This window comes from Sinocyclocheilus anshuiensis, unplaced genomic scaffold, assembly GCF_001515605.1.
Source record: "Sinocyclocheilus anshuiensis isolate Anshui unplaced genomic scaffold, SAMN03320099.WGS_v1.1 scaffold3077, whole genome shotgun sequence".
Classification (NCBI taxonomy): domain Eukaryota; kingdom Metazoa; phylum Chordata; class Actinopteri; order Cypriniformes; family Cyprinidae; genus Sinocyclocheilus; species Sinocyclocheilus anshuiensis.
The window spans coordinates 321,001-339,131 of NW_015554865.1; the positions used below are offsets into that span (position 1 = coordinate 321,001).

General features: G+C 35.7%; 1 protein-coding gene across 1 annotated transcript in view; it reads right to left on the bottom strand.

The window, feature by feature from the left end:
* The window catches only part of LOC107671548 (voltage-dependent R-type calcium channel subunit alpha-1E-like), a 71,578-nt gene extending 54,041 nt beyond the window's left edge, over positions 1–17,537 (bottom strand). Inside the window, exons 1-5 of the mRNA XM_016464464.1 lie at positions 17,508–17,537; positions 14,536–14,661; positions 13,111–13,250; positions 1,976–2,079; positions 1,690–1,848 (exon numbers count right to left, since the gene is read on the bottom strand). Of these exons, the coding sequence (XP_016319950.1) occupies positions 1,690–1,848; positions 1,976–2,079; positions 13,111–13,250; positions 14,536–14,661; positions 17,508–17,537 (559 nt within the window). The remainder of the gene's footprint in view (positions 1–1,689; positions 1,849–1,975; positions 2,080–13,110; positions 13,251–14,535; positions 14,662–17,507) is intronic.
* Positions 17,538–18,131: the final 594 nt, after the last annotated feature.

The window sequence follows — 18,131 nt, forward strand, 5'->3', positions numbered from 1 at the left end:
GTCTTTAATAATGTTCTCAAAATGTTAGTACAAAAACATTATTTGGAACTTTTTCTGAAAAGTTTTAGTTGGGCATTCATCTAACACTTTTCGAAATGTTGCTACTTGTTTCAGAATGTTCAGAGAACATTCAACAGTAACGTTCCCATAATGTTTGCAAAATAACAAAACGGAATGTTTCCTTAACATTCATATAATTAAGAAAAAAATAGGATTCTGAAAACTTTCAGAAATAACATTTTCATAACTTAATGGAAATGTTGGCATAAAAACATTATACATTGTTCAAGGATTTTTTTTTTCTGAAATGTTTTAGTTGAGCAACTTTTTTAAAATGTTACTTCTTGTTTCAGAAGAACATTCAAAATTAATATTCCCATGTTTGCAAAATGATAAAATGTTTTCTTAATGTTTTTATATAGCCAAACATTTCTATAAATGTATATACATTTATTATTTTTGGACATTCAGAGAACATTCAGAAATAACTTAATATGAATGTTAGCACAAAAACATTATTGTTCATGGAATTTTTTCTTAAATGTTTTAGTTTGTGTAACAAAAAGTTACTACTTGTTTTATAATGTTCAGAGAACTTCCAAAAGTAGCGTTCCCATAAAGTTTGCAAAATGATCAAATGTTCTCTTAATATTTGAATATAACCAACAAAAAAATAAGTTTTGAAAAACTTTAAACATTGTTCATGGAACTTTTTTTCTGAAATGTTTTAGTTCACGTAACATTTTTTAAATGTTACTTTTTTCAGAATGTTCAGAGAACATACAAAAGCAATGTTCTCGTAATGTTTGCAAAATTATAAAATGCAATATTTCCTTAACATTTGTATAACCAAGAAAAAAAAAAGCCCCGTCATAAATGTTTCCGCCCCCACAGTCACGGTGTGAAAATACTTTTAAAAATGAATTTGGGAAACAATGCAGTACAGTGAATAACAACCGTCTGTGGTCTCACAGTGCTTTATGTGATTAACTTACAACAAAACAAAAGCACGCCTTTTTTGTCTTGCATTTCATAATGAAATTGGACGAGCTCAGTGCCGACTCATTTTCTGTAAATTCTTTTTCATAATTATGTGCTAAGGATTGTGGGTGATTGGAGGACACACTTGATGAATGATCAAAATATGTTGAACGAACGGCGCAAAATGAAGGCTGCCTTCCAAGGATCCTTCGACCTGAGACAGCCTTCGATGCAGTCTTACTAGGACGCAGCCTTCAGATCGAGAAACACCCTAGATTTCACCTCAGCCACAGTGTAAACGATGTGCATGCTGCCATCTTTCTCCATTGATGGCAATTCAAAAAGGTTTGTTTATTCAGACAAAATAAGATTACTAATAAAATTAGATGTTGTATATACTCTGGTTCTTTTTGGGAGTGTAAAATAGATCCACAGTATGTATTTCTTTGTCTGCTGCCTTTGATATCACAGAGAGAAGCTTGGGACTGTGGTACCCAATCATATTTGTCAAGATATGATTTTCCAGTGGCGTTCGAATAATAAATCACATGGCATTTTGGCTCACGTGATTGGCTTAGAAAACTTGGCAGCAGAACTGAGCACCCAGGATCAAAGATGGCAGAATCGAATTGCATATGGCATGGCAGCTCCAGTATACTGCAGCATTCCCGTTTCATTTGAGTTAAAGGCTGAAAAGATTCTCCATACCGAGGATATCTGGAGAGGGCAGGCAAGTGTGGTGTAATTTGCCACTGTAAAACTCCAGACCGATGATAGCGAACATCAGGATGGCGAAGAACAGCAGAAGGCCAATCTGCAGCAGCGGCACCATCGCTTTAATAATGGACTTCAGAACTATCTGTAAACCTGGAGGAAATCATCTGGATTAGTGCAAGTACTTCTGGCCAATACTTTAAATACTAAAGACTGCGTGTCACAAAATTATTTTAAATATGATTGATACGGTGGATAAATAATGAGACGAGTTACTTACTAGGGATACCGGAGACTAGTTTGAGGGGTCTGAGCACACGCACAGCTCTCAGGGTCCTCAGATCCACGGGGATATTCATATGAGAACCAGCAGTGGCCAGAATCCTGCAGACAGAACGAAAAAAAGAAAAAAAACACAAATGGAAATAAGGCTTCGTCCACATAACCGTTAAAGGGACAGTTCACCCAGAAATGGAAATCCTGGCATCATTTACTCATCCTCAAGTTGCTCTAAACGTATGTATTTCTGTTGAAAACAAAAGAAGATATTTTTAAGAATGTTGGGAACCAAACTGTTTCTGGTCCGTTTGGTTACCAGCATTCATCAAAACATCTTTTGTGTTCAGAATTTTCATTTGTGGGTGAACTATTCCTGTAAATGTGGCACAAATCTGATTTTTTTTCTATGACACAGAAATATCTTTTCCTTTACATTTAACATGACATTTTTCAAAATTGCACGCTTGATTTAGCATCGAATTATACAATTATTCATGAATTGCGCTTTATGATGCACAGAAATTGCAAAACGCATTTATTTACAATATATTAACACATTATTTCTCAATGTTTTGAGCTCTCTACACAGTGACAATAGAAGTTCAGATGTAAAAACAAAATGTGATATAATAAATTATACTTTACAAACATAAATGTATTATATGAATAAATACGGTAGTGATTATAAAGTGTTAAGATTCAATTATTATATTACATTTATAGATTATATAATTTATTTACATTACTTCTATAAAGAAAGCGATCAAAGATCGTTCTCTTCATAATCGCTGGAGCAGTGCGAGTATGTAAGGGATTTGATTTCTGCATTTTCGTCAAAACTCCCATTATAATCAATGCCACAGTTTACACTGCTCAACGAGTCTCATGTTTACATAATGTTTTCACTGTAATAGTTCTGATGAAAGAATGTGTGAGATTGCAGATCATTGAAAGTACTGTGTGCTCAGACTGTGTTGCAGCTCTGCAACCTCTGATGCGACGGGAGTAGGTCTAAATATAATGCTACAGAATAATCAACACTTTTCACCATTAGTTCATCTAGGCAGCAGTTATAGTAAAAATGCAAGAGTCCCAGACGTAATGCACATTTAATATGCAAAGACGCCAGCCAATCACAGCCGTGGGTGTTTACACTGAAGTCTCACAGTAGACACGCCCTTTCAACAACGATTAAATCAGATAAAAATTAACATTTATATCTAAATTAGGACTGTGGGTTTGAAAAATAAAAACATACTAAGATTGCTAGTACACCTCAGGAAATATTATAAAATAATAATAAAAAGCATTTAATTTTCTTCCCTATTGTGAGGTGCATCCAAGAGAAATGGCTTTTTGAATGAGAAAAAAAAATGTAGGGCGGTACGTGATTTTGTGCATCTGGAATTGACTGGATCCTTGAATTGCTCTTGTTTGCTATTGCTGGATCTCATGTGAGTTTATTGCATTTGTGTTTATTTATATTAAAGATTACGAAGGCACATGCATTAAAAAAATAAAAATAATGATGCACATGGATAAATCATTTGAAAAACAAAAAAAACCAAAACAACAACACTGCAATATTCCATAAAAAAAGAATAGTCAGTTTTGATTTTACGGTGACTTTAAATTAGCTGATACTATGGTAAGATGTCAGGGTGTTTCACACATGCTGATATGTGCTACATTTAAAAGGTCATGTGAACAACCTCACAAAAGAAATGGGAAGTGGGCACTTTGGCAGAGCTGTTACAGACACGATACGGTGACAAACACATTAGACAACAGCATCTGTGAGCACTAAGACAATTCCTAATATTCAGGAGGAACCCAAAGTCATGAACTCAGGGATAAATCTGAACAACAGAATATTAATTACAGTATGGAAGAGGAAAAAGGAAAAAGCGAGCGTCAGAAAGAGAGCGATCCGTGGAGCGAGTGAGTGGGTGAGTGGATGAAAGCATTGCTCGGGGGTGTAAATGGTGTGAAAATTCAAGGTTGTGAATCTTTCTGTAGCCTCCAGAGCTGCAGCACGTCCGTACTATTGTACATCATGATTTGCATCAACAAATCCTTCATATCAGGAACAGAGAGGAGCCTGCTTTATTATGCCTTTTTATAAACATCCGCTTTTCTTACGGGAGCTTTCAATCTGTGATTCAGAGGAACTTATGTAATGCTTCCTGATCAATCGATGGACAAAGTACAAAATGTACTGCGTTTAAACCATAGGACAGTCTGTTTAATAATAACCTTCATCTAACAGAACATGTGCTTCCTTAGGCTTAACAGTGTTTTATATATTCAAGGCTTTTTCTAACTGAACCCATTTTGTTTTGTGCATGTCATAATAATCAGTTACGTTTGTACCTTTGTGTCATTGCACACATTTCTATCAATCAGTGTAACATGACCAAACACTATTAATTATTTCACAATCTGATTTCTTTGTACCTGTCAGTGAAAAAGCTGCAATGCAAACATGAAATGAATATGGGCTCACCCACACATGAACACCTACACACAGCGCTGAACTGAGCTCTGAGAGCCCGTCAACGGGGAGGAAGATGGAGGAATAACATTATCAACACTTAGTGGTGAATCATCGGCATATCTGCAGCAAATGCTTCATGTTTCACACACTGTGAAAGAAAGGCTTCATGCCGAGTCTATACTGCGTTCTCAACATCTGAGCACACTGTACGCTCATGCAGCTTTGAAGCAGCGCACCGTTGTCCGCTTCTTCAAGACACGCAGATGAAGTCCGGCTACATTGTAAAATATTCACACTTGACGCATTATCGAATATATTATTAGGGGACATCTGAATGACATATTCTATGAATCATTGGTAACACTTTATTTCGATAGTCCACTTTAGACATTCTATTAACAGTAAGTAACTTTGCAACTACATGTCAACTAGCAGTTAGTAGAGTATTAGTAGACTATCTGCTTAATATCTTCTAACACTTTCTTTGTCAACTTATTCTACTAACCCCGAACCTACCCTAACAGTCTACTCTGAGAGTTAGTAGACATGTAGTTGCAAATTAATGAGAATTAGTTGACATGTAGTTGACATGTAGTTACAAAGTTACTTATAGTTAGTAGAATGTCTAAAGTGGACTATCGAAATAAAGTGTAACCGAATCATTTAATCGGAATAGTCAAGACCACCCAATCCGAGACCACTACTCAAATTAATCTGAAAGATCCAAATTTGCTGCTTGAGAAATGTCTTATTTTTAATCATTAAATACAATTAGAATAAATTCATCTTTGCACTGCAGTGGCGGCACAGAAGCTGCATCTGAATCGGTACAATCATCAGTGTTGGGGGTAACGTGAGTTACGTAATCAGATTACTTTTTTAAGTAACTAACGCATTACTTGTTAATTTAAAAGGAAATATGTGAGTTACTTTTTCAAATAAGTAACGCTAGTTACTTTGTTTCCATGTGTTGAGTGACAGCTCTGGTGTTGCCATGGTGACAGAAATCAGGAGCAAGTGCAGAGCGTTGTGTGTGAACATGATCTTACTGTAGTTCTAGACTCAATGTCAACATGTGTTTACTCATCTCAGATTCAGTATTCCTCAAAATCAAATGCATACTATGCAAAATACTATACAAACCTGCTATGATTAAATGTTAAATAAGACAAATGTAATTTATATTTAATCCCATTTTATTAACCAATATCTTTGCTACTGACCTTCGATGATCCGATTCAACCATACTAATAAGCAAAAATTACACATTTATGTTTTATTTTTGTTATTGCGGAATAGTGTTGGACTTTCTTCTCCTGCGTCATATTCTTCATGTGTTTCGTTCTCTACTGTACAGACGTGAATGTACTTTTCCTTCAGCCTGAGGCTTATTCATTTCACTTCTGTTATGAAAGAACTTTTACATTTGAAAAATAAGAACTTTTTATATATCAAAAACAAACAAGCAAGCCCTGCCCAGATTTAAAAAGTAACGTAACGCATAACTTTCCATAAAAAGTAACTAAGTAACGTAATTAGTTACTTTTTTAGGGAGTAACGCAATATTGTAATGCATTACTTTTTAAAGTAACTTTCCTTAACACTGACAATTACAAATGCATAAGTAATCATGTTTTAAAAAATAACTTTTGTTTATTGAATATTTCTATAAAAGTAATATCAAATTTGTGAAAACAGCACTTTTGCTCTTGTTATACTGCTTAATTATATCAAATTAAAAAGAAAAATACTCACTATATAAAATACAGATCTCATAAAGGTATGTAAGTATGCAACAACAATATCTTGAATTTTGTGGGTATTTGTATAAATTTTGGTGACATTTTTGACACAATTACTCATTAATTTCTGAGCCGGCATAACAGTATAAATCAGTGGTTCTCAGCCAGGGGGCCGGGGCCCACTGGGGCCTCAAGATAACTTACAATTATTTAGAATAAGATTAAACAAGCATTAAAATGAGCTAAAACAACTACAAATTCAAAAATATTTCTTAATATTTGGTTTTTTTTTATAATGAATATACATCTTTCTAGTCATGCTAAGCTCTAAAATAGTTTGGTCGAGTGGAGGGTGGCCTTTTTAAATATAATAGTTTATAGTTGACTTTTTCAAATATTGTCGAAATAAGGAGGCTTTGATGTCAAAAATTTTGAGATCCACTGGTATAAATAAAATTATTTATTATTGTTATTTAGTTATTTATTTAATCATTGATTGCAGTTGAAGCAGGAAGTTTTACATCTACTCAATTTAATGATGGTTATAAATAAATCAGACAATGCACCGGCACTTTAGTGCTATCCCCACAGTCGTGGTCTTGACCAGTCTTGAAACAAAATCCCGAGTCCTCTTAAGGCGGGCGTACATGGTGCGATTTTTGCTGTCGTACGAGCTCGCAGGCGATTTTTTTCTCTCGGGAGAAAATCTCAGATGCTCGCATGGTCGCGGCTCGTACCATGTGAGAAGAATTACGGGCCGATCCGAGACGTTACGAGCACCTCCCGTCCTCCCGATAATTTTCAAACATGTCAAAAAAAAAATCGGATGCTGTCGGTTTAAATTCGTGGCGTATGTGCGGTTGAACGAGACGATTTGGCGATCCATCTGAAGTTGACCAATCAGAAGATGACAAAAACCATATAGTCTATAATAATTTTAGTTTAATTATACAGTTCTATTTTTTATTTGTTATTCCGAATATGCCAAATTTGCCGTTCAGCTTTATGAATGAATATGCATGTTGTATTTCCGGCAAAACGAGCAGAAATTCAGAAATGGCCTAACTGTTACTCCCTCGAGTTCTTTATGAAGAACAGAAAGTCCATGCTTTTCTCTGCTTTTCAGCCATTCTCTTTGCCATGTACTTTGTCTTCGGTTTTTTTTTTGGGACGTCACAAGCCGCCTGCCACAAAGAAAACGATTTCGTCCTCAGAATCCATATTTTTATGAATGGCGCGAAACGTAATGCTTACGTCAGAGTTTGTAAAATCGTAGTAAATTCGTGTCGTGTGTGACTGCCTCCATACGATTTTCGGATAAACTCAATCGTGACATGTGCCAGAGCTCACGACATTCCGACCTTCAGAATCGCACCTTGTACGCTCCGCCTTTAGTCTGAGACCAAGACAAGACGAGTACAAGTGCAGTCAAGACCGAGACCTTCAAAAAATGGTCGTAAGACCGGTCTCAAGAAAGACCAAGACCAGTCTTACACAGTACTACAACACTACAGTACCGCCACAACGCAACGATTGTCTCTCTATCGCCATCTGTGGCTGAAACACAAAATTGCATGTCACTTGTAGCGGACTTGTTTAAATCTCCTTTAGGTATCATGCACTTGTAAATGGTTATAGAGATAAATTAGGCATCATACACTGAAGGACTAGTAGACTTTCAAGTCATTCTGAATACAACAATCTCATGCTAAAACATGCGGGTTTGTTGCTAGGAGACGCATGATAAATTAAAACAATGTGTTTTAAGATCAGTTCAAAATATCAAACATGTCGTGATTCTACACAACAACAGTGTTTACTGTAGCAACAAGCTACAACCCAACCACTCCTAAGCACTCACACGTACAATTTTGGGACATGACCATATATACATACACACACACACACACACAGACACACACACAGACACACACACACACACACGTTTAATTAAGTGCATAATTTTTTTTTTCTATTTGGAATTTTTAGTGTGAAAACACTAATCACACTATTTATACTAAAAAACAGCATAGAGTAGTGCATAAATAACCTGTGTGAACTGGGACACACATTCAGTGAAATGTGAAGTGCAGAAATGCACTGTAATAAAAAGAAAAGAAAAGAAAATGGTAGCAGATTTTTTTCTCTCTCAATTTTAAAGGTTGGAATCAACTCGACAGTAGAAAACATGCATTTCTTTAACTGAAATAATGTTGATATACCAAATTACAACCACCATAAAAACAGGTGGTAATGAGAAAGTCACAAAGTTCATCACAACTAGATTTTCCACAAGCTGAAGTAAATACTAATATATAGGAGCACACTGTGCCATGCACACAAACACAAAACACCATCATGATAGCACATGTGACAGTAAAATACTCCAATAAATAATAATGTAACAACATAAGATGTGACAAAAAGACAGAAACATTGTTATTTCAATGAAAAGCCATCAAATGTGAGCTGCCACAGATGGGATTGTCAATTGTAAATTATGAGATGTCTTCTTCTTTTTCACTTGTACTGTACATTTAACAGTATTTTACTGTAAAATTGCATGAAACGCCCCATTAGATCTACTACAGTTTTTCACTGTATAGAGTAAGGGAACTTACCATTATTCAATTGACATGTTTTTACAGTCTTTTACCATTAACCATTACCATTATCCTGCATCTTCAATAAACAAGCTACAGGTAGTCCAAAATGCAGCGGCTAGAGTCCTTACCAGGTCAAGAAAATATGATCATATTACCCCAATTTTACAGTCTCTGCACTGGCTACCTATTAAGTTCCGTATCAGTTACAAACTATTATTACTTGCCTATAAGGCCCTTAATGGGTTAGCTCCTGCGTACCTAACTAGTCTTCTACCACGCTACAATCCATCACGCTCCCTAAGGTCGCAAAACTCTGGACTTTTGGTAGTACCTAGGATAGCAAAGTCCACTAAAGGAGGCAGAGCTTTTTCGCATTTGGCTCCCAAACTCTGGAATAGCCTTCCTGATAACGTTCGGGGTTCAGACACACTCTCTCTGTTTAAATCTAGATTAAAGACACATCTCTTTGGCCAAGCATTCAAATAATGCATCTCATAACCTTGTACTGCAGTTATATCTGATCAAATGCACATTATTATTCTTTAGCTTGGGTTCAACTAATCAATTTTGCTTGGTTGAAACAGCAGCTACGCTAATTATTTGTTTCTCTGTTTCTGCCACGGGATGTAACTAGGATTTACACAAGGATTTAAACAAGCTTCAGTCTGGATCCAGAACACATGAGAAGAGATGATGCCAACCCCTCAGAGGACCTCAGATGATGCCAAACCTGAAACAACATACAGAACTACCACATTCTGCTATTTTAGAAACTTAATTTTCTGTAAAGTTGCTTTGCAATGATTTGTATCGTGAAAAGCGCTATACAAATAAACTTGAATTGAATTAATATTACAATTATTTTTTACAGTGACACACTAAATTAATGCCATAAACTTGGAATTTTACATAAATCCAAAACCTATATCTCAAAATTCAATAAATATAATGTGATGTGACATGTGGCCAAGTATGGTGACCCATACTCGGAATTAGTGCTCTGCATTTAACCAATCCTTAGTGCACACACACAGCAGTGAACACACACACACCGTGAACACACACCCGGAGCAGTGGGCAGCCATTTATGCTGCGGGGAGCAGTTAGGGATTCGGTGCCTTGCTCAAGGGCACCTCAGTCATGGTATTGATGGTGAGTGCTGTATATTCACTCCCCCCACCTACAATCCCTGCCGGTACGAGACTCGAACCCGCAACCTTTGGGTTACGAGTCAGACTCTCTAACCATTAGGCCACGACTTCCCCATAACTTATTATTATCTAAGAACACATTTTTCAAGGCACCTTTTTCAGACACTTCCACTTGTATACTGTATGTTCATGTTGTAGTTAAATGTTTAAAATCACTTGGAAAGGTTTATGGTTTTTGGGATCTTGTCTGTCGTTACTGTATATATTACTGTATATATTCCAACACTACTTGAAGGATCATGAGAAGGAAACATACAGCAGCGAGGCGAGAGAGCTGTGTGTGAGCTGTCACTTCAAAAGTATCATCCTCATATTTGTTTTATCATGTCAAATGCAAAGTTTCTCCATATGTTCCCAGCAGACCTGTGAAGGAAAAAAATATCAAATTGGCCCTGTCCCAGCAGATTCGCTTGCAGCTAATCATTAATTTCAGATGAAATGAAAGCCACAAGCAATGGCCTACTGGCCTTGTTTCAGTTCCCAGATGAGTGGAATGACACATGTAGTTTTCTTTTAAGTCTGACTTACTTTCACTGTTTTTAAAGAGGTCAGGTATGTTGGAGCCAAAAGTGTGTCAGATATGTAGATAATCGCTTTCGTTTCAGATTTTAGTAGCCACTCTAAGAGAGATTTTCAGGAGAAAAACTGGCATTTAAAGACAAAATGGATCATAAGGTTGTGTGCAAACATAATTATTATTACTTTGTAATAAGAAGTGGATCTTTCAATGCCAAACAAGTACATAGGATCAGATATAACACACACTCAGCCTCATTCATGAAGCAAGAGCAGGACATATTTCTCTGTTAAACCGCTCTGCAATTAATCTGAGACTAGATTTATGAACATTTTACACAGAAATATGTTCTGCTCGTGTTTTATGAATGAAGTCCGATGGATGCACTTAGAAATTTCTATGCAACCTTATAGAAATTACACCTTTCATTGATGTGATGTGTGTTAAAATCAATGTCAGACCGTTTCCCAGCTTTTAAAAACATCTATTAAAATGTGAAAAAAGACCTGGCATGATTTGCCATAATTTCATCTATTAAATGGATAAAAGCTAGGGTGCAAAATCATTTCTTGCTGCAGACACCCACATACATTGACAATAGGGGGTCAGGGTTTGGCTAGCACTGGCTACTATATGTGCAGAAAAGCATCTCTCTCCATTCACAGCCATTCAAAAGTAGCCATGTATTTTGACAAAATACCAAACGTTTTATTATATGTTAGTGGACGCTTCACCATTTTTTTGGGCAAGCTCTTAACTGTGGGAAATAGGCTTCAAAAGGTGTTTTCTTTGCTTCAACGAGTCTTTACGGCTCAATTGATTTGCTTAAGAAATGTTTTGGAAATGACTGCCAATGAAACAAAGCAACCTGAGCAACTGCCATTCAGATAAACGACTCGCTTTCACAGACCTCTGACCCATAAATCTGAAGCCATATTCACAAAACATTTTGTCTTACCACTAAGAGTTCTCCTAAATAGCAGTAAAAGTTCTTAGGTAAGAGATTCCTCTTCAAACCTATTCACAAAGCGACTGAGAGCAAATTTAACTAATGAATGGGAGAAATCTTAAGCTATGAGAAAGGGCGGGGTTGAGCTCATTGCTATGGATGATGGGTCTCTGTCAGTCATTCAATCATAGAAATATCAGAGAACAAGGGATCAGTTGGCCATATTTAAATAAAGATTTTAGAATAAAAATGTTGCCATTCAAACAAAGGGACTCGGATGCACATCATTGCATGAATGCCCACAGAACCTGTGCAATGGGTTTAAAAGGAACACCTTAAGCCAATGATCACTTGGAACCCGTTTTGCAGTTTATTTATTATTTATAGTTTTTTTCTATATTTATCTTTTTTTTATGCATCATTCTATAGACCTATGTGTGGAAGCATGTTTCCACCGCTGAATTAACAAAAAAAGGTAATTGCTACTTTTTCTCTCATAATTCTGACTTTTTCTCGCAATTCTTTTTTTTTTCTCCGAATTGCATGATATAAACTGACAATTCTGACTTTTATTCTCACAGCTGCAACTATTTTCTTACAATTTGTGCTTATTTTCTCAGAATTGCATATAAACTCACAATTGTGAGTTATAAAGTCAGAACTGCAAGATATAAATGTATTCTCATTTTTGCGAATATAGTGTTGTCAAGCGATTAATCGCGATTAATCACATCCAAAATAAAAGTTTTGTTTACATAATATATGTATGTGTGCTGTGTATATTTATTATGTATATATAAATACACACACATGCATGTATATATTTCAGAAGAATATGTTATCTTTATATATTAAATATATTTTTTAAATATAAATTATATAAATATAAATATAGACATGTAAATACATGTAAATATTTTCAAAATATATACTGTATGCGTGTGTATTTATATATACATAATACATATACACAGACCACACACATATATTATGCAAACAAAAACTTTTGTTTTGGATGCGATTAATCACGATTAATCATTTGACAGCACTAAAAAAATCCAACAAATTCCAATTCTGAGGGGGAACAAATACTATTTGCTTACAACTGCGAGTTTATATCTCACAATTCTGACTTTATATTTCAAAACTGCATGTTATAAAGTCAAAATTGTGACATACAGACATGCAATTCCGAGAAAAAAAGTCAGAAATGCTAGATATGCAATTGCAATTTCCTTTTTTGTGTTTTACTCAGTGGTGGAAACAAGCTTTCATATTTATGAGTATGCTTGGAAAACTAAAAAAAAAAAAATAATAATAAAAAAAAAATACACAATGAAACATGTAGTACGACATACAAATAGCTGCATTTTGGGATACAGAGCTGCCTGAAGGGTACATATGAACAGGCTTGCTCCATCAATCAGAACTGAATGATTGAAGATCAGCAGAAACGTTCCTCGCCCACTTAAGAAAGTGGAGAAGATAGCAACTACAGGCCATGCCTACCATAGCCATGTTTTGAAGGGAAGCACACGCCTGTAATCTCAAACTATTCACTGCAATGAAGTATCAAAAATCAGTGAGGAGAAAGAAAATATAAATGTCACTTACCCACTTAGCACAACAATGAAGTCCATTACATTCCAGCCGTTTCTGAGATAGGAACCCTTATGAAAAACAAAACCGAGCGCCACCAGCTTGATACCAGCCTCAAAACAGAAGATCCCAATGAAATAAGGCTCAGTCTTCTCCTAATGGACCCAATGAGAAAGAAACAGATCAAATAATTAAACAAAACAATCAATAGAAAATATAAATAGAGAAATGCACATTCTAGTTTTGATTTTATACTGATATCAAACTGTAATATGAATCACATTAAGGTTTGTAGACATGACATTAGGTTTATATTCTTCACTGTCATAAAGAAACAAGAACATGGTCTTCTTTTCAGTAAAAGACCAGTTGTTATATATCGTATGCATACTTTATAACAAATTGCATACATCATTCTTTTAAGCAGATATATTTCTTTGTATAAATTAAATACACATGAATCTTTATTCATCAAACCAAACCAAATTTCTTTCACATTTCTCATCATAAACGCTATCTAATTCTAAGACAATGGCACCATAATCCATTAAGGATGAATCCACATTAAGCTTTTACTCCCCCACAGAAAACTGTAAAGAAAATGCTTAACGCCACAAAATAAAGTGATCGCAAAATACCAACTATACACTATACACCTTATTGATGTTGCAAAGTACAGACAAGCAGATGTGGGCAGAATATTAATGCAATGTGCAAAATTGCATGTTAAGCATTTTCCTATCATAGAAAATCATTATAAAGAAAACGCTTAACGTGGCTCAATGCATTCAGATAGTGATACTAAAACTAGTATACTCCTTACTGTTGATGCAGCACATTGCATTCATGTTCTGGCCACATCTGCTTGTCTGTATATTGATGTATATTGATTGCTGGTAAACAAACAGTTGGTGGTTGCCATTTACTTCCATAGTATTTTTTTCCTACTATGGAAGTCAATATTCAGAATATCTTCTTTTATGTTCAACATAAGAAAGCAACTCATACAGGTTTGGAACGACATGAGGGTGAGTAAATGATGACAGAATTTTCATTTTTGGGTGAACTATTCCTTTAAGCCACATTAAGTGTTTCTGGCCACATCAGCTTGCCTGTATATAGTTTGTAGCATTAGTAAGATGTATACTGAGATTGGTCTTTTATTATCACTGTCTTAATGCATTAACGTGGGAATGGATTGCAAAGAATTTGTGAGTATGGTTTATAAACTGAGGGGGCGAATTGCAAAACCGCGGCCACAGATTTGTGGGTCTCTCTCTTTTTTTTCTCCTACACGAGATTTCCAAAGTGCTGTCGTTTGCCACTATCTTCTGAGAAACAGTATGCATTTTTTTGTACTCTCTGGATGCTAGGAATCCAATAATTTAGTTCAGTTATGTTTATTTAAAATATTAATATATTTATGTTTGTAATGCTTACCAGCCTTTTGGACATAGGCGTCTTGTCCTCACCAGGAAGATGCTGTTCCAGGGATAAAACGATGCAGTTGGCTATGATGGTGGCCAGGATCATATACTCAAATGGAGTAATGGCACAGGGGTCAAGGCAAATATTACATCAGTGGAAAAAAAAAAAATGCATCAATGCATCTTCATCTCTGACGTGACAAAATGAGAATTACAGAATTTAAAAAAAGTTCACATCTAAACCTTGAAGACTCTCCTCTTCAAGACTGACACACTGTAGTGTACACTTCACTTAACTCATACAAAAATCTTTTACACCTGCCTGCATTAATACTGCAAATACACTGTGTTTACATAAATGTTTATGTATCAGTATATGGACTTGTTTGACTAAATGCATACTACCTAGGTTGACTAGTGATCCAGTTGACCAGTTAAGTTTAGCTTATGTAAATGAGTCAGTGCTGCATTAATGGAGAGTGTGTGAGTGGATGAAGTGTGCATATCTTCACTGACAGACTCACTATAGCTGTATTGTATTGCTTTAGCTCCTGTCAGCACTGATTACACAGATTTTGGATCATGCGTGAACACTCTGAATGAACTGACAATGTCCGTAGAACCAGCAGTGCGGTTCGCTTGTAAAAGCTTTGTGACCCAACATGTCATTCACTGTCCACCAACCTAAGTTATTAATTACTAACTGGTGCCACCCCGAATAGCACATTCAAGTAAGCCAGCATAAATGGAATTGAATGTGCCTTGGAGTAACACACAGCAGCGTTTTGTTACTCAATGATTCCACGTTACTGAACGAATCAGGTGAGTCAATGATTCAGTGACCCATTCATAAGGACAGTCACTTTGATTCTGAATGAATCAGCTGTTTAAATGAATCGATTGAATGAATGACTCAACGACTCACTCATTGAGACAGTGCCTTTGTGTCATTGAGCAATGACTTTTTAGTTTCATATTTAGAGTATCATTTCATTAAAAAAATAAATAAAATAAAAATGTAAAATCATTTTAATGTTATGGCAACATTGCAGCCTTAACAGTTTATGTGTAATAAATTTAAAGTTGAATCAAAACATTTTTCTAAATCTTTTTTTTTTTTTCTCAACTAACAGTAATATGATCTTTTATATTTTACTAAAGCCATACTTGGATGGGACTAGTTTTCTAAACAACATTTAAGATGCAACTCTTATCTTAGCAATTTGGATGGGACTCACATCTCTGTGGTGTGTTTTAGACGTGGGTGTTACAGATTGACAGTGGTGGCGTCCATCACGAATGACAAATTATTTAATTTACTGGGTCCCGCTTTATATGTGGGTGTTTTTAACTACTGTGCACTTACTGCCAAAAATATTTAAGGTACAATGTATCTGTTGTGTTCATGTTGAATTGCAAAACACTTTTGATGTTATTGAGGGGTGACAGAGGTAAGTTTAGAGACAGGTTTAGTATGATTAGGTTTAAGGGGTTAAGGTAGGATTGACAGTGTAAGTATAGATGTAACTACATAAGTTAATTAGAGATGTAATTACAGAAAGGTATTTTTAAATTTAAGGACAATGTAAAACATGTATGTACACAATAAGTGCATTGTATCAAATAATTAATTAAAATGCAAGTGCATAATTAAAGACACTTGTATATAAAGTGTGTCCATTTATTGTTTTCATTTTAAGTGATAATAAAAATAAACGAGGGGGCAACCAGCCAACCAGCCCATGGACATGCATGTAAGAATATCCAATGATTTTTTTTTATAATATTTAATGAGCATCATGATCAGATTTTATCATTTGAACAAAAGTCTTAAAATGTTGCAATTACAGTAAGCAGTCTGCACTGGCTGTGCTACGGACATGAATGATACCTCAACTCTTGCAGCTTGTAGAGTAAAACCATGCTATTACTTTTCTACGCAACCAGAGGGCCAATTTCACCATTCTTGTCAGATAAGAAGATGGTTGCAAGCGAGGTAAAATACTTGGAAGCTATAAAACATCCTAAAAAAATGGCATTATAAAATAATAAGCATAGTAATGTCAGTTCAGTCAGGGATGCACTAACCTAGAATTTTTCAGCTTTTTTATTTTTGGCATCTCTCTAGCAGCGAGGATTGCCATGGCAACCTGCTTTCTACACTTAACCTCCTCCGGGGAGGGTTGACTGCGAGTTTTGCTCACCTGAGAAACATCCAAACATTATCTCAAGTGCTGCTTGTAATGTGCTTTCAGGCTGAAGTATGAAAAACAAGTGCATTCCTCATAATGACCTGAAATCTGCTGATTGGATCGGTAGAGCTGAATTTAATTCATTAAAGCTGAAGGAATGTCAGGAAACATGAAATGTATTCAGTATGTGGGGTGACATAGTGGCCAACAACTCAACAAGTGTTTAAAAGAACAAGTAACGGAAGACATAGACTACACAGAGAGGATGGGCTTATACATGTACAAGCAATGGGAACTAAGCCTCTAGTAATTCTGTTTTTTTTTTTTTATTCCCAGTCCATTTTTAGCCAGCAATATACTAATTTTTAAACAATAGATGACTTAAATAAAATAACCCAGCATGTTTGGTAAAAACATTTAACCCAACTAGCTGGGTCAAAATAACCCAGCATGTGTTCTGTCCAATATTTACCCAGTGCTGGGTTGCCAAATCAACCAAGTTGGGTTGTTTTTAACCCAGCATTTTTTAGAGTATATATATATATATATATATATATATATATCTGAAGTCCGCAGTACCCCCGCGAACAGCAGCCCTTCACCGGCTCAGATTTCAGCGACACACCAGCACAAGAATTAGCACTATTTCGATAAAAAGTGATTACAGAGAATGGTTGAATACATTTAAATTAAAATGCTACATTTAAATGTTACATTTTTATGTCTAAAATGCTTGTTAAATGAGTTTCAATGTATGCAATATTGTAAACTATGCTGTATTCTCAGCGCTCACCTCCTTAGGCATGTCTTCAGACTGAGCCATGTCTCAAGATCTGGAAAAATCAATCCCAGCTTTCATAGACGATCCCAGCTTTACTCCATTCTTCTAACGGCAAGCCAGCTTGAAGAATATCTCACGAGGTTTGCTCAGTCCTGCCTGTTGCGCTCCGTAAAGAAACTTTTTGTGATTAAAAAATAATAAAAAAATGTTTTAAAAAATACAGTCCTGTTTATCAGAAGGCTGCATGTCTTTTTCGAAGCCTTGCATCCTTTTCTTGGAAGTGTTCTGCCATGTTTCTCTTGACAAAGATCATGAAATCCTTTTCAAATGTCCAAAAATGACACTTCTAAATCTTAGGCTATCAAATGTGAAATTCAGGCAAAACCTAGCCCATTTTTCTCGACGCGCAGATGAACGGTGTAATGGAGTGTGGTTTGTAATACCTGTTACACTGGGACTGTGCTCTATAACAGTGAATGTGGTCTTTTACCATCACATATTGCCTCATCTCTCGCACTCACCCGCCCCCATTTCTCTCTCTCGCTCTCTCTGCCCCAATGCTCCCCCTCCCACACACACACACACACACACACACACACACACACACACACGCTAGGGGAAATCAGGACATAGGAA